General features: G+C 46.1%; 1 protein-coding gene across 1 annotated transcript in view; it reads left to right on the top strand.

Moving 5' to 3' along the window:
- ddah1 (dimethylarginine dimethylaminohydrolase 1) overlaps positions 1-21,572 on the top strand; it is a 79,456-nt gene that overhangs the window by 33,010 nt on the left and 24,874 nt on the right. The window contains exon 2 of the mRNA XM_060066906.1: positions 16,105-16,204. Within this exon, the coding sequence (XP_059922889.1) occupies positions 16,105-16,204 (100 nt within the window). The remainder of the gene's footprint in view (positions 1-16,104; positions 16,205-21,572) is intronic.

Below are 21,572 nucleotides of genomic sequence, written 5' to 3'. Positions count from 1 at the left end.
TTGACAGACATTTTTGGAAAGTACCCAACCTACAGTTACCAAACGAGTGAGTCAGTTTTGGCGGGGGGCATTTGAATATTACCACCCACTTCCCCACCCCCCTCCAATCAGAGCTTGGATAAGACAGCTTGGAGTGCACCCTTAATGAAGCTGGCTACACCTACCTTAGCAAAGCCCGCACCACTGGCCGCGGTGGTGGCCTTGCCGTTGTTCACCGGGGAGACTTTGAGTTATCCCCCCTGTCCCTGCCTGTCCACTCCTCATTTGAATGTCTTGCATTTAAATGCAAACCGCCACTTTCCACTACAATTCTCCTGATTTACCGGCCACCTAAACCAAACCCAGCTTTCATCCCCGAGATACATCACCTCCTCACCACACTCTACACAACCCCAGGGAATATCATCATACTCCCAACAACCTCCCTTCCTACTCTGTAGCTGAATTCCTTAATCTTCTTAACAGTCTCAACCTCACCCAACACGTCAATGTCCCAACACACTCCAGAGGCCACACTCTTGATTTGTTGATCACCAACTCCACCTCCATCAGCAATCTTTCGCTGCACGATCTGGGAGTGTCCGACCATAAGGCCATCTCAATGGAGCTACCCACCCTGTCCCCCCTCAATAAGCCTAACAGACAAATCTGTTTCAGGAACCTTAAAAATATCAACCCTGACTGTCACCATGACTACTGACCACCTCCATCTCTCCGATGCCAACCCCCCTTCAGTCACTGAATCTGTGGATCTCTACAATTCATCACTCAGCACCCTCCTGGACCGCCATGCCCCAGTCAAGCTCAGAACCGTCACCTTCACATGCTCAGCCCCCTGGTACAGCAGTGAGCTAAGACTACTGAAGAGAACGGGGCGTGTCCTTGAACGGCGTTTCATGGACTCAGGACTTGCTGTTCACAAACTAGCCTACCGGAAACATCAGAAGGACTACAGCAAGTCCCTCAGTGACACACGGTCCCGGTTCTACTCCCAGATAATCAATAATAGCCCTGGTAACTCCAAGCCGCTTTTCTCAACTATAAATTATCTCCTCAAACCTCAGATCCCCCTACACTCAGACATCACGCAGGAGCGCTGCAACAGCTTCATCTCCTTCTTCAAATCAAAAGTTGACAACATCCGCTCCCTTCTCCCGCCCCCCCGCCCCTCCACCCTCCCCTCTCTCTAGCCCCCCTGCCCCCCCTCCCCTCTCTCCAGCCCCCCTGATCTCTCTTCTCCCCAGCCCCTCTGCCCCTCCTTCATCTCCAGTCACATCCGCCAATCCTCAGTCCGGGACTACTCAGCTCCTCTGCTGTTTCACCGACATCACTCAGCATGAGATTGAAAACATCCTAAGGAAGATGAAGCCCTCCACCTGTGACCTGGACCCATTTCCCTCAACCCTGATAAAAGGTCACTCCTCTGAAATTAGTCCCATGATCACCAAAATTATCAATCAGTCCGACCATGTCCCCACGTCTCTGAAAACTGCTGTCATCAAGCCACTACTCAAGAAGCCCAGCCTTGACCCCGAAGCATCTGCCAACTACCGCCCCATCTCCAACCTCCCTTTCCTATCAAAGGTGTTGGAAAAGGTAGTTTCTGCCCAACTCCACAACCACCTCATAACAGACAGTCTATATGAGAAGTTCCAGTCTGGTTTCCGCTCTGGTCACAGTACGGAAACTGCCCTGGTCAGGGTCACCAATGACCTGCTGATGTCTGCTGATGCTGGCTCTCCATCAATTCTCATCCTTCTCGACCTCACCGCAGCTTTTGACACCGTCGACCACCACATCCTTCTACACCACCTTCACTCCTCCATCGGACTCTCTGACACTACCCTGGCCTGGTTCACATCATATCTAACGGACAAAACAGTATGTATCCCTGGGTGATGCTAAATCGTACTCGCACTCTGTCACCTGTGGTGTCCCTCAAGGTTCAGTCCTTGGCCCCACCCTCTTCACGCTATACATGCTCCCCCTTGGTCGTGGCATCAGCCGGCATGGAAAACCTTTTCCACTGCTACGCTGATGACGCATTGTGCTGCCAGGATCCTGATGGGGGTGCGGAAGTACCACCACGTCACACCCATCCTCAAACCCCTCCACTGGCTTCCTGTCCAGTACAGGATCCAATTCAAGATTTCCCTTCTGTCCCACCAGTGCCTCCATGGCACTGCCCCCCTATACCTCAAAGAACTCATCATCCCCCATTCCTCCTCACGCCATCTCCACTCTGGACAGGCCAACCTCCTCCAGCTTCTGAGGACAAGGCTCCGAATTATGGGCGACCACGCCTTCTGCTCAGCTGCACCCAGTCTGTGGAATGCTCTCCCTGACCATCAAAGAGCCCCACAGACTAGGGATGTCCCGATCCAGATCCCCGGATCGGATCGGGCCCGATTAAATTTCATGGCCGATACATATTTATCTATATATATATATATATATATATATATATATATATATATATATGTGTGTGTGGAAATTGCGTTGAATGAGAGATACAATTTTGCACGTTGTAATGTTGTTTTTGGCGGCCTGTTTTAATTTTAGTTTTAGTCTTTGTCTCAAGCTGTCATTTTAGTTTTTATTAGTTTTAGTCACGTTCATACTCTTTTCTGTCTAGTCAAGTTTCAGTCGACTAAAAGTCTGAGCATTTTAGTCTTATTTTAGTCAGAAATATACATGACTATTTTAGTCTAGTTTTAGTCAAAGCAGATTGTATCAGTCACTTTTTCGTAATGCCTCAGTCAATATAGGCCTTGTATAAGTAGGCTACCTAGTAGTATTGACAAAACCAACATTTTATTTTTGCCGAACCCATTTCACAATTAAAACCAGATAATCGTATTATTATATTATTGTTACCTTATAGACTAGAGAATACATCCATTCCAGACATGGAAGACACTCTGATATAAATTTACAACGTATTTATTTGACCAACCAAACATGTTCCGTCCGCATTAGAACGGCGAATTCCGACACTGAAAGCGACACTTTTCAAAAACAATCGCTGAGGTGGAAAAATATGAAAACGCTGGGTTTGCGTTGTAGTGTGGTCAGGGTAGACGGAGGCTTTCAGATACGATGGCGTTCGTTTGCCATGACGCTGCCACAAGCTTGCGCTCATCTAAAAAAAAATGGCAGGGGAAATGGAAATGATGATTTCTCTGTGCAATGTACTATGTATCTTCAGTTACAAGTTGTACGTTTTTATATTTACCCAGATTAGTGTGGACAGGGCCTTAGGTTTTCATTAACGCTACCACCACAGCTGCGTCTTGTGAATCTAAATAATGCCGCGACGAGCGGGGATTCACGAAGTCTTCTTCTTCTTTCGTGTAACATCAGAGGTCCAACTCAGTGTCTTGTAGCCATGCCCTTGTCTCTGGTCCCACGTCAAAAAGGCCGGCTTCCGAGGGTGGTCTGTGTAGGGGGCAGGTGGTCATAATATGTTCGACAGTCTGTTCAGGGGCACCACACTCGCATGCAGCGCTATCTGCCAGGCCCCACTTCTTCATTGATGATTTGAACCGACCGACCCCTGTACGTAGACGGTTCAGCAGAGTCCATTGCCGGCGTGGAAGATCGTCTCCTGTGGCTCCATCTCCTGGATCCAAGATGTAGTGGTGGATTTGGGTTGGCCCAGCCCTCTCCCACTCCTGTTTCCAAGCTGCCGCCAGCCATCCATCTTTGGACAGGTCCTCAGTGGTGGAACGGAGCAACTCTTGTGCCGCCTTGTTGAAAGGGTGGCGGGACTTGAGTCTGCTCAGAGGAGCTGCTGTCTCTGTGGTGTTATGGAGGATGTGCCAATCATGCTTCCGTGCTTTCCTTGCCAGGGCGAGAGTGGCAGCCTCTCGTCGTAGGCCAGCCGGTGCGATTCCTGCAAGGACTGGCAGCAGGACGATTGGGGTAGGCTTCAGGCATCCAGTGATGATCCGGAGGGCGTTGTTGATAGCCACATCCACCTTTTTTGCGTGTGGACTTCTGCTCCATACTGGGGCACAGTACTCCGCTGCTGAAAAGACCAGGGCTTGGGTGGATACCCGTAGCGTCTTGGCAGTGGCTCCCCAGGTTGTGCCAGCGAGGCGACGGATCAGTGCGACCCTTGATATTGTCTTTGCCCGGACATCTTCGAGATGTTGTTTGAAGGTCAGTGTCCGGTCCAGACTAGGGCTGGGACGACGCGTCGACGTAATCGACGACGTCGACGCATAAATTACGTCGACGCGAAAAATGCGCGTCGATTTAAAAAAAAAAAAAAAAAGATGGGCGGCGCCGGAGCGTAGTTGCAACGCGAGTGGCTCCTCAGACTTTCATAAGTGCAAGGCGCCACGCACTCGTTCCTCTAAAGTATGGGAATTCTTTAATGTGAAATGAAACGATTCCGTGATATGTCGTCTTTGCAAAATGGAGATGACTTTCCATTCTAGCACCACGGCAATTCACCAGCACCTGAAGAGGCGTCACCCGGTAGCAGCTGCAGATGACTGAGCACCGTAGAATTCTAAGAATGCATTACTTTGCACTTTTATTTTGGAATTTAAAGGCAATAAACATGTATTGAAATGTTAAGGAATTCAGATATGTAAATCAACATGTATAAATTGCTATTAGTCAATTAATGGGGAGATAATCGAGAATCGAATCGAATCGAAATCGAATCGGACTGAAAAAATGAATCGTTAGATGAATCGATGCATCGAAAAAATAATCGCTAGATTAATCGTTTAAAAAATAATCGTTTATCCCAGCCCTAGTCCAGACGCACACCAAGGTATTTAGGGGCTTGCTGGGACTCCAGGCGCTTGTGGTCAGTGTATACCTCCAGTTCCCTCTTGGCGTCTCTGTTGCAGAGATGGTATGCTGCTGTAACAGTCTTGCCGGTGCTGAGTTGCAGGCGCCACTTTCGTAGGTAGGCTACTAGGACGACCATGTCTTGGTTGAGACCGTCTTCCAGTGCCTTCCATGTGGGTCTTCTCAGCATGATTGCGAGATCGTCTGCGTAGCCGTACTTTCTGGATGCTGTGTCTGGTAGATCAGAGATGTAAATATTAAACAGCATCGGAGAAAGGACCGAGCCCTGTGGGACACCGTTCCGTAGTCTTCTTAGCCTACTGCGCTGGCCATCGCTGGTCTGTAGGACAAAACTGCGGTTAGACAACGTCTCCATGATGAATTTCACCATATGTCGATTGGTTATTGTCCTCAGCAGCTTCAGGTGAAGTCTGCGGTCAAGTCCAGGTACACTACCCCAGCTTTCTCATTATCCTGGAAGCTGTCCTCGATGTCTTGAGACAGAAGTGTAACCTGGTCCACTGTGGACCTACCGCGACGGAAACCGGCCTGTTCCTGTGGAAGCTGTGGGTCAATCACTGGCTCAATGCGGCAGTGGATCATTCTTTCCAGGATTTTAAATGGAACACAGAGCAGCGATATGGGTCGGTATGCCTTGGGGTCTTCCGCAGGTTTGTTTGGCTTTGGCAGGGCGATTACAGAAGCACGGCGCCAGATCTTGGGCAGCTTGCATCTCTGGTAGCAGGATGAGAAGAATGCACAGAGCCAGCTGGATGTTATTGTGCTCTGGTGCATAACAAACTCTGGGTGGATGTTGTCACGTCCTGGAGCTTTGCCTGGCTTGAGCTTGCTCATGGCCTTACTGAGTTCATCTGCTGTGAATTCTCCTGAGAGGTTGGAATCCGCACTGGCCACCCTGGAGAGGGAAGTCACCTCCTGCGTGATCAGACGGGCAACATCTTTGTCTGCGTCTGGGAAGCGACCGTTTTTCAGGAGCTCGGACGCGATGGCATCTGCTGTGACTGGGCAGCTTGGGGGCTTTGTGCATCTGCCTGTTAGCCGGTTGATGGTTTGCCACGCCTTCCTACTAGAGTGGGTAAAGTCAATTGACTCAACAACTTCAGTCCATCTGTCTCTGCGTGTGGTGTCCAGTCTCTGAAGCAGTGCTTCTGCAGTCGCATCCACATCTTCCCTGGAGCTAGCCCTCTGGTGGGCGCTCAGGAGGCGGCTGCACTCCTCGTCCCAGCCAGGGATGTAGTTCCTGTTGTAGCCGCGTGGGATGGTCTTTTTTGCCGCTCCTAGGAGGACCTTACAGTAGGCCTCATAGGCGGCGTCAACGTTGGCTGCATCAGGTTCTGGCAGACTAGCAATCCTTCTTTCTGTCTCCTGAGCGAATGACTCCCAGTTGGCCTTTCGAAAGTTCCATCTTTTGACAGGTTTCCCTGGTACCGGTTGCACCAGTGATGGGACTTTAATGATGGACGGTCGGTGGTGTGAGCGGGGAAACCTGTCTAGGACGCGTCTCTCCGGTTTCGGGTCATTGCTCCGGCACACAGCGAAGGCCAGGTCCGGGTTGGTAGAGGTGTTCCAGCGTGCAGAGAAGAAGCTTGGCGGCTCCTTCGGGTCGTACAGTAGCAGGGCATCGTGTTGGAGGCCCATTCACTCAGCGCCACTCCGTTTGATGTTGTGTAGTTGTAACCCCAATCTGTGTGTTGACAGTTGAAGTCACCTGCGTAGATGGCGGGGGCAGTTATGGACGGGAGTGACGTAGCAGACAGCTCTGATGGTGGGGGCTTATATACGTTGATGACTGAAGTTTCCTGGATTTTAGTAACCAGCCACTCGATGTTGGAGCCTGGTGGGGATTGGCTAGTGGCTGACCAGGTTAGTTCAGTCCTCACGAAGGTTGCCACTCCGTGCTGCTTGCTGTGGATGGACCCAGCGAGATGGAAACCTGGCATCTTGAGGATGTTATTGTTAGTGCAGTGTGTCTCCTGCAGGAGTACAACCGCTGCCCCATTGGAATCAGCCAGGTGACGTACGATTTCGAGTTTGGCGGTGGTGAGGCCCTCGACGTTGAGTTGGAGCACTGGAAGACCACGGTTTTCGACGGTCGGGATATATATATATATATATATATATATATATAGATATAGATATAGATATAGATATGTATATGTATATATAGATATATATATGTATATATATATAGATATATAGATATATATATATATATAGATATATGTATATATATATATATATATATAAACTCCCAGAGGATTAATAAACTCCCAGAGGATTTAAGACTTGCCCCAACTCTGAGCACCTTTAAAACAAGACTGAGGACTTTTATGTTTGCTTTAGCTTCCTGCTAAATCTTAAATACATTACATAGCTTTTTTAATCTGCCTTTATTTTCTAATATTAAAATGCCTATTTAACTTTCTATTTTACCCATTTCTTTGCGTATGTTTTCTTTTACTCATCTATTATTTTATTTTATTGTATGACAATGTTTATATGTGAAGCACTTTGAGTCTGCCTTGTGTATGAAAAGTGCTATATAAATAAAGTTGCCTTGCCCTGCCTAACCAAATGGTCAACAAAATAATCTAGGACTCCAGGCTGAGGTCAGCACGCATTGACCCCGTAGCTTCCTGCTCCTGTGGGGGGTTCCAACATACGCTCTGACCCCAGACTCCCTGGCACCGTGTCAAGCCCTGGATCAGAATCCAGAGACGCTTTAAATAAAGCCTCGCCCGGCTTACCAGCCCCGCCCGCCTCCATCGCAGGCTGCGGCGAGTGGCCAGCAAAGGCCTCGGGCAGTGGGCTCATGGGCCGATGTCCCGCCCCACGAGCGCCGGCTATTACGGGGCGAGGGAGAAACATGTGACAGCGAGAAACACCTCTTTACTAAAGACGGCTGTTTCTCCCCACACAGTTAACGCCGGAGCCTACCGGCCCGGCCAGAACTGTTTCACACGCATCTCCCACCACATATAGGCACGCCGTCAATAAACCTTGTATTATTGATCGAGCCAGCCCTACATTACTTTCCCCTCACCACATCATGCTTGGCATGACATGTGGCGAGACGGCCGCTAAAACGAGCTCTCTGTCTACGAATGACATGCAGCTCGCTCACAGTGTCAGCAGTCTGCTGCCCAGTCACAGTGTTATTCCTCCTCGCGTCCCAACGCTCAGGAGAGAGGAAGCTACACTCTTGTCACAAGCTGAGTAGGCAGGTCATGCCTCTGCTAATGACACAAACACCCAGCCCTTTCGGGCAGAGCTCCCCATGGGCTGCGAGGAGGATTCCTCCCCTCGCAGCGGCGGCAGGGGCTCAAGCATGGCTAGTTTCCAGACAGCCGCATCAAAACAAGAGGCTGCCCAGCCGCTTTCAAAGCATTACTGGCTGAACGCATGCACCCAGGCCAAATGGATGGACAGGCTGATCAGCAAGGGGTCACACCCTGCAGTTCTCGCTCCGTACGGGATTGGAAACAACGCTGTCATCCAAGGATCAACAGCTGTCACTTTTGGCGGAGCTCCAGCAGCTTCTAGCGAAAAAAGTGATTTCCACGGTGCCGAAGGGAGAGGAAATTCAGGGATTCTATTCCCGTTATTTCCTGTTTCCCAAGATAACAGGAGGGCTGAGACCGATTCTCGATCTAGCCCTATTCAACAAATGCATCGTGGAGAAGCCGTTTCACATGTTAACAATCAGACGAGTGTTACAGTTTGTAAAACCGGGCGACTGGTTCACCTCAATAGATTTGAAGGACGCCTAGTTCCACTTCACGGTGATCCCCAAACACAGGAAATTCCTGTGTTTCTCATTCCTAGGGTCACACTACCAGTACAACCGTCTCCCGTTCGGCTATTCTCTAGCCCCACAAACGTTTTCCAAGTGCGTGGAGAGGGCTCTCCGGACGCTTCACGCAACAGGAATGAGAGTACTGTTCTACTTGGACGATCGGCTTTTGATGGCTCGCTCAGAGGAGGAAGCAGCTATTCAAACAAAAAAGCTGTTGATTCACCTGTCGAATTTAGGCTTCGCCGTAAATTGGAAGAAAAGCTCCCCCCTCCCCTCACAGAGTGTGTTGTATTTGGGGGTAGAGCTGGATTCAGCTGTAATGAGAACACGGCTCTCACAGCAGAGGATGGAGACGCTGTGGTCTCTCCTCCGCCGCTGTTCCCCGGGCAGCGTCGTGACAGCCCTCTCTGTCATGAAGCTGCTGGGCATGATGTCAGCCGCTCACACGTTGGTGCCGCTGGGGCTGCTTCACATGAGGCGGCTGCAGAGATGGTTTTCTCGCCTGCGCATCGACCTGGTGCGCCAACGGCGGCGCAAAGTGACCATTCCCCTATCAGTGGGCCCCGATTTGACCCACTGGGGCGATCCCTGAACTTTCGCGAGTGGGGTGCCGTTTGGCAGAGCAAAGTCACACAACTCAGTGTTCACGGATGCTTCTCTGTCGGGCTGGGGAGGAACATGTGAGTTTCACGAAGTGGGCGGCGTTTGGCAGCCCCCCGTGACCATGCATATAGACGCTTTCTTCAGTTGGCTGTTTTTAGCTGATTCTATTAAAACGCTATATACTTGGAACAAAGAGGCAGGGCCGTGCAGAGACCTTTGGAGGGGCAGGTGCTCAAAGTTAAAAAAGGGGCACATGGAGCACGCATTTGAAACACGATACAGAAGCATACCTTGCTATACAACCGGTTGAATTGTAGCAACCCATATTCATAAAGAATGTAACATGGAATCACAACATATACCATATCATTGTACATACTCATATATTTGTTAGAGGTCAGTGCAAAGCAAAATTAGTCTCTGTTTTACCTCATGGGTACATTGAACAGCTTCTGTTGGGGGGGTTGGTGAGGAGGCTGCTGCTGCTGATATTGCTGGGGGTGGGCTGTATTGATCTCATAGTGTAGACACTAGAAAGAGCATGGGAGAGATAGTGGCTGTTATGTGATCATAACAAGTTGCAAAGATAACTAACATTGAAAATGGCTCACTGTGACTTACCTGCCATACTGCTGATAGTTTGGAGGAGACTACTTGCTGAGAGAGGCTGCAGCCAAGGCTGACTGCTTGAACTAAACAGAACAAGTTACTCATTCAAAGCCCATAATTCAAGCTGTGCACTAATTTAGGACATATGAAGATAATGTATTAGGTTGAATTTAGATCACCATTAAACACTGGACTGTTTAACTGTGGCTACTCTTCCTGGAGTCCTTCCTTTTCAGTTTTAATCAAATTAGAGGACAAAAATGAATCAATTCTGACACTTTATTTTAATTTCACAGCTTTATTTTTGTTTTCTAACCTCAGTACTGAATTTATTAACACACATATTCATATTGTATAGCTAACTGTAACTGAAAGGGGAACATTAATAATGGGAGAAAGATAATAGAGAAGGGGTGGGTGTGTCTGTCTGTCTGTGTCTGAACCTGTCTCTCTGTGTTTGTCTGTTTGTTTGTCTGTCTGTCTGTCTGTCTGTGTCTGTGTCTGTGTCTCTGTCAGTGTCTGTATCTGTCTGTCTGTATCTGTCTGTCTGTGTCTGTCTGTCTGTATCTGTTTGTCAGTGTCTGTCTGTGCCTGTGTCTGTTTGTCAGTGTCTGTCTGGTCTGTCTGTGTCTCTGCAGCCAGGTCTATATCTTTCTGCTGCAAAGCATCAGAGGCCATTGCAGTCACCTGGAAGATTGGACAGGTGATCTCCAGACACAGTAAGAATTCAAAGTTGATGCTCTTGAGAAGAATCATTGCATCACCTGCTGAAGAGTCTGGTGGGTCTTGTTGTGTCATTTCCTCAAGAAACTGCATGACAGCTGGGAGGACCTTCCTTAGAGTGCGAAGGGCAGTTTCTCTGCAGGCCCACCGCGTGTCTGACAGTTTCTGCAGCTCCAGTGGACGCTGATCAGGGTACATCGTCTTCTGCATTTCAGTAAATGCAGAGTGTCGTTTGGATGAGTTGGCCACAAAAGCATAAGTTGAAAAAGCTGACAAAACAGATGTTAGACTTTGCACTTTCAACTAACACCAGATTAAGGCAATGTGCCTGACAGTGTACATACAAGGCCTTTGGATTTCTTTTTAGAATTCTTGACTGAAGTCCCTTAAAGCGTCCGCTTATGTTTGCAGCACCATCATACCCTTGACCCCGGATGTTTTCCAACTTCAGATCATTTTCTTCCAGTAGAGCTATCACTACCTTTTCAAGAGCATCTCCACTTGTGGTATGAACGTTACACACCTGAAGAAAGCGCTCCTTGATTTGCATGTTATGCACATACCTGATAACAAAAGAAACCTGTTCAGTGTGTGCAGCATCTGTGGTTTCATCCATGAGAATTGAAAAGGTTTTGCTCTCTTGGATTTCTTTTTGGATTACTCGTTTGACTGATATGGCCAAAGCTTTGATCATATCATTCTGACTTCTGTTGGAGAGGAGTGAGACAAGAGGTCTTTTACCAGGTCCCTGCTTCTCTTTTATGGCTTCCAGGTGTAATTTAATTACACTGTCATATTTGCTAAACAGCTCCACCAACTCTAGGAAATTACCTCGATTTTGGCTTGACAGGGTCTCATCGTCCCCTCTAAAAGGCATGCCCTGTCTTGCCAGGTAAAGAGTGGTGGCGAGTAAGCGGGACAAGATTTCTCTGTTTTTTTCTCTTTCCCTGTCTTTAGCAGCTTGTGATGCACGGTCACTCATTTCGAAAGCTGCCTCCAGTGATCCTTTTTTTAAGTTGTTCCACCTCACCGTACCACACATGTGTGATTCTGAGGCACTGTGCTCTTTAATTCTCTCCAGAGCCTTTCTCCACCGATTAACTCCTTCTGATTTCCATGTTTTGCGGCCTGTGTATTTTTCCTCACTCAAAAAAAGACGGCAGCTGAAACAAAACATGGCGTCAAGACTTGGGGAGTACTCTAGCCATGCGTTGTTCTGATACCATTTCTTTTGAAATGATCGCCCCTCTTCATTTTTTGGAAAGGATGAGAGCGCTGGTTGACAGGGTCCAGTACTGTTGCAAAACTGAATGAAGGCCTCATCACATTTGATGTTTAATTGTAGGACATGGGCAGGATCATTTGGGTGGGTAAGTCCAAGTAGGTGTGACAATGTTTGCCTCCCTCTGGTTTCAGTCTCCTCCTGGCTAGCTGCTCCCTCTACCTCAACATTCTGTGTGGGCTCCTCAATAACCTCTGACACCTTTCCTCCAGCCTCTGTCTCCTCCTGGGTTTCTGTTCCCAGGAAACTCTCATTTCTCTGAGGCACAGTGTCTTCCTCTTTCTCTCCTTCCATCTCCTCCTCCTTCTCTCCTTCCATCTCCTCTTTCTCTCCTTCTATCTCCTCTTTCTCTCCTTCCATCTCCTCCTCTTTCTCTCCTTCCATCTCCTCATCTGACCTTTCATCACTCACTCCCTGTCCATCTGGGAACAAGGCACAATTTGCTCTTGGATTAGTCTAATTAACACCTCTTACACCTAACCATTAATCAATAATAATATAAATCAATCAATAATCAATAATTAACCCACCATACATAATGATAGATAATGTAACAGAACAACAACATTGAAATTGTGTTTGTTACTGTTGTTTTCTCAAACTGAATACCTCTGCAATGTAAATAACTGGTGCATGTGTTATTCTTACCTTTTGTGCTCTTTGTCATCCAACTGGTGAGTGATCCACTGCCTTTCGCAGCCTCACGCAGCTCCTTTTGTTTTTGTTTTAACCTCCTCTCCTTACGAGGCATCTCTGCAGAATGAAATATGATCGTTAAACTACAATCTGATGCACATAAAACACACACACAAACAGTGACATTTCATACCTTTTCAAAAATTGTACTGTATAGCCACAAATTTAGGCTAATCCATTCATAATCTGCCCTTTATTATTCCTAGTGCTACTAATAAAGTAAAAAAATTCAATTCTTTTATTCAATTTGACTATCGACTTTGCGCAAGACAACAAGGTTCTAAAAGTTATATAATTTGTATGTATAGCTATTATATTTAATTTGTGTGTAAATGTTATAAATAAACAAGTACTGATGTTTAAATGAGAGGTTGAGAAAATCAAAACTCAAAATTCTTCTATTATTGTTGTATTTATACTGTAGGCTAATAGTCCAAAATTTTGTGAATATGCATATTGCATAGTTTTAGTGAAATAACATAGTCTATGCCTCATTGCCTCTAGAAACATAGGGAAAAACGGCTTGACAGTAAAATAACACATGATATCTCTCTAATGCACTTTGCCCATGACAAGAGAAACATACAGAAACAACAACAAAAAAAGTTTGATGTACTTTTTCCCCACAGCAGGCTGTGTGTGGTTAACTAGCGGCTATAATTTGTGAGAGGTCTGTGTGCAGATTTGGATGATACAGAGGATGCTCATTGCTCACTTCACTTTGTCAGTCATCTTGCAAGAATACACCGTGCACAAACGAATACCGCTGCAGAACCTACTCACCGGACCAGTTGTTCACTCCCTCGGGTCTTCTTCAGTTTAACGAGACTAGTAGTGGCCGTCTCCAGCAGCTTAGCGAGCAGGGCACGTCTGGGCACGTCAGGGCAGTGAGGGCAGCGTGAGGGCACGTTGTGGATCATGTGACCGGCCAAGGTAGATCTAAATTATTATTATTATTAATTATTTTGTTTTATTTATTATTATTTTGGGCCACAGAGACAGACTTTCTCACACACACACACAAAAAAAAAAAAAACACACACTGACAAAAGGGCACTTTGGGCATCAAGGGGCAAAGGGGCAGGTGCTCAAGCCCCCTCCGCCCCCCCCTCTGCACGTGCCTGCAAAGAGGGCAGTGGTTATGGTAAAAACTAAATCGCTATTTTAAACCACTCAAAAGGCTAGAAGTAGCCCGACATTTCTTTGGTAGTATAACAAGGGTCTTAACATATAAAACGAGGCATTGAGAACTTTGTAAGTGTACAGATTGTTTATTACAAATGACATTTTACATACAATACCATCAGTAGATCACCCGTCTACGCCATTTTGTTTTCAAGACTCGATAGGTAGATTGACGAACACAGAGATTGTGACAGCCGTCAGCAACACCCAAGCTCTGTGTTCGAGGCTAGTTGATGCACTTCTCTTCTATGTTGATAAGAGCATTAAAATGAGAACAATTAATGGGACAAAGAAATCAAGGGATATTTAGCATAGAAAAAAGATTTGCGATTTTTCGCATTTACATATACATATAGTGTACACATACAGCCTCATTCACATGGTCATAATGTCTATTGATAAGCACACAACATCCAGAAAACTCAAAGCAAACATTTCTCAAATTAATTAAGGGCTTTCTTAAAAGCAAATACCTGAAAAATCTTTGCTGTTCTTGAAAACAAATGTTTTCAAGAACACTAACGGAAGAAATATTAGAGAGTTTATTATGAAGGAAAAACGGTTAACGAAGAAGTTCCCCTTAATGCCATACTGTGTCTCGTCATGAGCCGGAATGTTGATTGCCTGATAAATTTACGGTACTGTTCAATGTTTTGTTTCTTAAATGAGTGGCAAAGACAGAATGTCATATTCAGCTTTTTCATAATGGTCTTATAGGCATTCAAACACTCAACCTAAGGATCACCAGAACAAGGCATTATCCCATTGAGCCACTGACATTCCTGAACTGCATGAAGCCTCATTCACATCATGAAAATGTAAATTGATAAGCACACAACATCAAGAAAACTCCAAGCATACATTTAAAAGAGAATGAAGGGCTTTCTTAAAAGAGTATAGATTTGAAAATGTGCAATGTTAATGGTATCCACCTAATGATAGCCGTATGGTAGTTATAGAATAACAAAATGGTCATATAGGCAAAATGGGTTGAGATTTTAGAGATTAATATGATGAAAGAATTTTGAGTCCAGGTCAATCTGGTAAGGAGATATAAGGCTAGTTCATATTTTTTTTTGGGCGCAGTACCACAATTTGGGTTTATGGGTAGTGGGGGGTATTGGTATCCAACTTTTAATAGTCGTATGTTTTTTTTATACAATAACAAAATGGTCACATAAGAAAAATGGGCTAACTGCTCCAACTTTATTGGCCAATATTACTCAAATGGAACCAAATAAAACAAATTCTGTTTGCAATCTAAATAATCCCTCACTCCAGTTTACACTCTGTTCTTAGTATCTGTAAAGATAGGGAGAACAGACTGAAAAGTACATTAGGGAGTTATACAAACAATGTTTGACTTGGGCACTAAATTAACCTTGGCAAGGAACTACAAATTCCATTTACCATACTAACTTAAACAGTTTTGTACTATGGGTTTCAAGATAAGTTAAAATCGTTTTCTTTTGTCCAAAAATTTGCTCTTATTTGTTTACTACAGATAAAGTCCAAAGCAATAATTCAATAGTAATTTTAGTTTGTGTAAAGAATTTTTACCTCACACCGTCGCCATGTTACCCTCAGTTTTCCTGTCTCTGTGGGTTTATATTTAAGCCTGTCATGTAATCATCTGAGTGGGCCTTCTGGTAGCTGCTCTCACGGCAGGCAGGTTAAGGTCATAGGGAGACAGGGCTCTGTGGAAACACTGATGGCCTCTGAACCCCATCACACAGGACACTAATGAATGCACTGGACCATTTATAAAAGGTTGGATCATGCCTTCCGTTATTGTCCCTCCCCCTCTTCAACTACCTATTAGCACATATACAACCGAAGACTCAGGCCTTAATTATATACTTTTTTAAGTGCTGCAGTTTGTGGTGGTCCTCTCCTTTTACTTCTCTGCAGCACCACGGCCTCATCAACATTTAACATACTTCCTGGTGCATGACCCTCTTATATCGTGACACCATGATCTCCACTTTGGGCAGATTTAGTTTCATCAAAGGCAACCTCCGAAATGTAGATCTCATCCACAGGGCCTCCCTGTTCACAAGTTCAGGTCTGATACTGTCACTCTTCTGCTTCCTTTTGAAGGGTATCGATTGGCTAATATTGAATTATAATAACACAATTATTTAGTTTTACGTATTTTGGTATTCTTTGTTTACCCTGTTTACTTGTTTACTTATATTGCTACTTTCCAGAACTTTACATGTCATGCCAATCCTTTCTCACTCTTTTATGTCTTTGATGCCCTCTGGTGCACTATAGTTAATGCACTTATTGAGTTATTGAGAAGGATCTATTCATCTTTGATGCTAATAAATATTATATGTGGATTAAAGTCTTAATGTGGTTGTGTGTATTTTTCTAGACTGTGGCAATGAAATCTGCCCTCAAGGAGATGGATCTGAACATTGTGGAAATGACGGACGATAATGCAACTCTGGATGGAGGCGACGTTCTTTTCACAGGTCCGCCCATACACACACAAACGCACATGCATACCCACGCACACACAAGTACAAATACACAGTCAATAACCTTTACACTAGTTGTTCTCAAACTTTTTTATCTGCAGGCACCCCTTCAGCACATATATATATATATATATATATATATATATATATATATATATATATATATATATATATATATATATATATATATATATATATATATATATATATATATATATATATATATATATATATATTATTTGGACAAACCCCCCCTCCAAATCAAAACAATCATATTGCATACAATTTAATACATAATGGATGTGACAGATAATCATATTTTCAGCTTTTCTTGAATGTTTGGCCTTACATTACAGCACCTGACCCTGCTAACTCTCCCCTTAATTAACTATTGAGATATACCTTCTGAAATCTGATGATGTCTTCCGGCCAGCCCCCTTCTCATGGCTGGAAGAATTATACATTTACGGGTCACAGACTTGCATTCATTCTTTATGGTTAATGTATCGGTTAATAGTGTCATAAAATTCATCCACAAAGCATTTTCTACCCTTAATTGATCCTATGATGTAGTGAAATAAGAAGGAACCTCTCTCCCTCATCCTGTTACTACTCAAACTCATCAGATGTTGACACTGTTGAGTTCTAGTTTGGTGAGGCAGAAAACTGGCACTTCTTCTTTGATTTGCTGTAGATTCTGTTAGTTCTGTGCAGTGAGCTCAAAATGTTAGTTGGGATCTTCAACACTGAACAGGCCAATAGGAAAACGTTAAAGCAGCCATACACCTTTTTATGACTTAAAGACTTTAAGAAGGCTGTTGAATTTATCCACTGCTGGTGAGTATAGATGCGTATAACTCTTTGGCTTAACATTTGGTTGGTTTTGCGAATCCTAACTGTGTTATGTTGTGTACCTCAAGGCTGGTCATTGTTTGTGTCAGCTGTAGCGTCAGGACACTCCAAACGAAGACACGGGAAAACATAGGCTAAGGAAGTCTCTCTGCGGGAGTCCCTTGAGGAAGACCAAGGAAGACCAGCAACTACTTCTCCTGCCACCCATCGTAGCTATATGCCGTACCTCGATCATCGTCAGGATATCCCCCCTGAGTAGACGCCACCCTAGGATGGCGCTGCTCGGCGCAGCAACCCTTCCAATCTGTGCCACCCACCGCTCTCCACATACACTGACCTCGAACTGATGGGAGGACTCTGGAACTGCCAATCGGCGGTCAAGAAGGCAGAATCCATCTCGGCCTACCCATCCCTCATTACTCTCCCCTTCCTAGCCTTTACAGAGACTTGGATCACTCCTGAGAACTCTGCCGCTCCAGCTGGCCTATCCACTGCATACTCGTTCTCACAAAACACTAGACCATTGGAGGGAGAAGGAGGGACTGGACTCCTCATTTCGCCAAAGTGGTCCTACCAGGTCCTACCACTAGAACACATAACCAGATCTGCATTTGAACTCCACGCTGTCCTCCAGTCCCTCTTTGCGACTTCTATGATGAACATGGATGTCCTTCTCAGCTGCCCACCTGAAAATGGTACACCACTCCTGGTTGTCCTGGACGACTTCAACATCCTGCCAAAGAAGTTGCACCCACCTGAATTAACCAAGTTTTTCGCCACCTTTGACTTAACACTCACCCCTTCTCCTCCCAAACACAGGGCTGGGAAACAACTTGACCTGATATTCATGAGGTCCTGCGGTACCTTGGCTCTCTCCGTTACCCCGCTCCCTGTGTCTGACCACCAATTTGTTGTTTTTTCTCTTCCCAAGAAATCCTTGCCCTCCCTCCTCTCTACTACTCACATTGTAACTACCTGCTGATACCTGAAATCTCTCTTTCCCACTACGTTTGCATCAACTGTCCTGTCTTCACTACAATCTCTCAAACGATTATCTCAACTGTCCACAGAGGAAGCCTCTGACACCATGCTATCCTCCTTCCCTCTCCTCCTCCTTGACTCCCTCTGTCCCTTCCAGTCCAGACCAGTACGATCCTCGCCCCTCCCTCCTTGGCTGTCTAATCTTTGTGGGCTCATAGAGCAGAGTTCCGGGCAGCTGAGAGGAAATGGAAGAGATCAGACTGTTCTAATGATCTATCGCAGTACCTTCACCTCCTCTCAGACTTCACCTCCACTGTGTCAACAGCCAAATCTACCTTATACCAGACCAAAATCAACTCCTACGCCTCCAACCCCAGGAAACTTTTCCATGTTCTCTTCCCTCCTCGACCCTCCCCCCCTCCCCTTTCTTTCTCCCTGACGGCTGATGAATTTGTTACCTACTTTACCAAGAAGGGGAAGGACATCAGGTCCTCTTTTACCCCTGCCACAATCCTCCCTATCCCCACCTCTGTTTTTACCCACTTTATCCCTCTCTCCTCCGAAGATGTCCACAGAATTGTTACGTCTAAGCACGCCACCAACTGCCCTCTTGACCCGATCCCATCCTCACTCCTCCACCCCGTCTTGAGCAACACCCTGGCATTTCCCACCTCCCTAATGAACTCCTCCCTCACTTCAGGCCTCGTTCCAGCGTCCTTCAAGACTGCCAGAATAAAGCCGCTCCTCGAGAAACCGACCCTTGACACTAACGACATCCAGAACTACAGACCGATTTCTCTTTCATTCCTTTCTAAAACACTGGAATGTGCCATCTCAAAGCAACTGTCCTATCACTCACACAATAATCAGTTTGACCCTCATCAGTCAGACCGCACACTCCACTGAGACAGCTCTCCTCATGGTGACTGAGTTACTGCGGGCTGAGCCTTGTCCCTCTCATTGGTTCTCATTCTCCTCGAACTGTCCGTGGCGTTCGACACTGTGAACTGCCAGATCCTCCTCGCTACTCTCGCCGAACTCGGCATAGCTGACTCTGCGCTATCCTGGTTCAAATCCTACCTGACGAATCACACTTATCAGGTAACATGGAATGGCTCCTTGTCCAAACCCTGCACTCTTGACGACACTGGTGTCCCACAAGGCTCTGTACTGGGACCACTTCTGTTCTCCCTATATACCAGATCATTGGGCTCTGTAATCACATCACAAAGTTTTTCCTATCACTGCTACGCTGACGACACTCAGCTGTTCCTCTCTTCCCCCCCCCCCCCCCCCCCCTGCTCTGGCAACACCCTTATTGCCACACCCATCTCAGAATATCACTTCGACGACTACCCATCACCTGAAGCTTAACCTCAACAAGACTTAGCTCCTCCTAATGCCAGGGAAAGATTGCCCTCACATGGACCTACTGGTCACTGTTGAGAACATTGCTGTATCTCCATCACCAATTGCCAGAAACCTTGGTGTGGTACTGAATAATCATTTGTGCTGCACCGCGAACGTCACCTAGGTGGCCCGATCCTGCAGATTTGCCCTTTACAACATCAGCAGGATCCGGCACTTCCTCACGAGGGAAGCAGCTCAGCTCCTGGTCCAAACGCTCGTCAACTCTCTGCCTGCGAGATTAAACCTTGGCAGTGTATCCAGAACACTGCAGCGCGCTGTTCAACCTACCTAAATTCTCCCATGGGACCCCCCTCTTCAGGGACCTCCACTGGCTCCCTGTAGTAACTCGTGTCAGATTAAAGATGATGATACTGGCATACAAGGAGGTCGCAGCCTGGGAAACACTGATTTGTGCAATCTCTTGTTACTATATGATTATTACAATCAGCAGGCCATTATCTGTATACCTACCCGAGCAATTTAATAGATGACGATGCCGAAACGCCACAGACACTCGGCCCCATCGGGGACTGCACTGTCAATCGCATCAATCAACATTGAAGGTTTTTCCAGTTGCAAGGAGGACATACTAGCGATAGCGGCCAAACGCTTTGACATAGTGTGCATGCAGGAAAGCAACATCGGCCCTGCACAACACCGACCAGCCATCCCTGGAATGAAGCTGGTGGCCGAGTTCCGACACAGACAGTATGGGTCAGCTGTATTCAGCAGACCAAACCTTGCGATCGAAGAGGTCTCCTTTTGCATCTGCCAGACAGATGCAAAAGGAGATACCACAGCCACCATCAGCATTGGGGACTTAAAGGACAATTCCGGTATTTTGAACATTGAGCCCCCTTTCTGGTTTGTTTAGGATGAAATAGAGTGGGTGACACCGAAATTTGAACTATTAGTCCTTTCTCGGGTATTTGGCTCATTTTGAATCGCTCCTGCCTGCTTCACAATGGTTGTCTGTGTGCATACACAAACCTGTCAACCCAGCAACCCTAAACGTTCGTTTTAAAAAATGTGCAAGTAACCGAGTGGTTAGTGGCATTCGTGAAGTTAAAAAAAAAAAATATCGGCACAATATATGGTTTCTGTCGTGTTTTATTGCACATTTATCGCCAGTTGATTTCAGTTGGAAGACTCATTACTGCACGTTGATATTACTCCGCCGAACCGGAAAGGTGGGCTGTTTACGTTGGTTTGAAGTCTTGTACCGTGAGCACCTCGGATTAGGGAAAATCACATAGAAAATCAATGAAAATGGATTATGAAAGGTGGCTTCTGGAGGACGCACTCGATTTTGAGTTTGACGGCAGAGGATATAGTTTTGAACCAGAATTCACCCAAGAGGAGCTATGTGAGATGGAGGCTAGGGCTACGGAGGCGCCTGAAGCTCCGGCTGAAGCGGTCCCCAGGATCACGGGAAATTGGTGGTGTGCCTGTGGGAAGTGCAGGCAGATGCCAACGGAAGTCGAAAGTAGGTGCTGCACGGAGTGGGACCTTGTGCGGAAGTTTATATGCGGTTGTGAGGTATCTGAAGAAATAGTTCCAATTAGCAACTAACACGGATGGAAACCATATATTGCGCCGATATTTTTTTTTTAAACTTCAGAATGCCACTAACCACTCGGTTACTTGCACATTTTTGAAAACGAACGTTTAGGGTTGCTGGGTTGACAGGTTTGTGTATGCACACAGACAACCATTGTGAAGCAGGCAGGAGCGATTCAAAATGAGCCAAATACCCGAGAAAGGACTAATAGTTCAAATTTCGGTGTCACCCACTCTATTTCATCCTAAACAAACCAGAAAGGGGGCTCAATTATCAAAATACCGGAATTGTCCTTTAAACGCCCATAGCACATTGTGGGGTTGTGCAAAGAACAACCAAGATGGAGAGGAAGTCGAAACCTGGCTCGAGTCGAAACACCTGACCCTGATCCACGACGCCAAACTGCCTTTCCACAGTGCCAGATGGAAACAAGGATGTAACCCAGACCTTGTCTGTGTGAGCAGCGAACTAACATCCAGAGCTGTGAAAGAGGTCCTGGACTCTATCCCCCACACGCAACACCGGACAATCACCATAACCATCCGATCCTTCCGCAGA

The sequence above is a fragment of the Gadus macrocephalus genome, chromosome 12 (assembly GCF_031168955.1).
Source record: "Gadus macrocephalus chromosome 12, ASM3116895v1".
In the NCBI taxonomy this organism is placed as follows: domain Eukaryota; kingdom Metazoa; phylum Chordata; class Actinopteri; order Gadiformes; family Gadidae; genus Gadus; species Gadus macrocephalus.
This window is presented reverse-complemented; position numbering and strand designations above follow the sequence as displayed.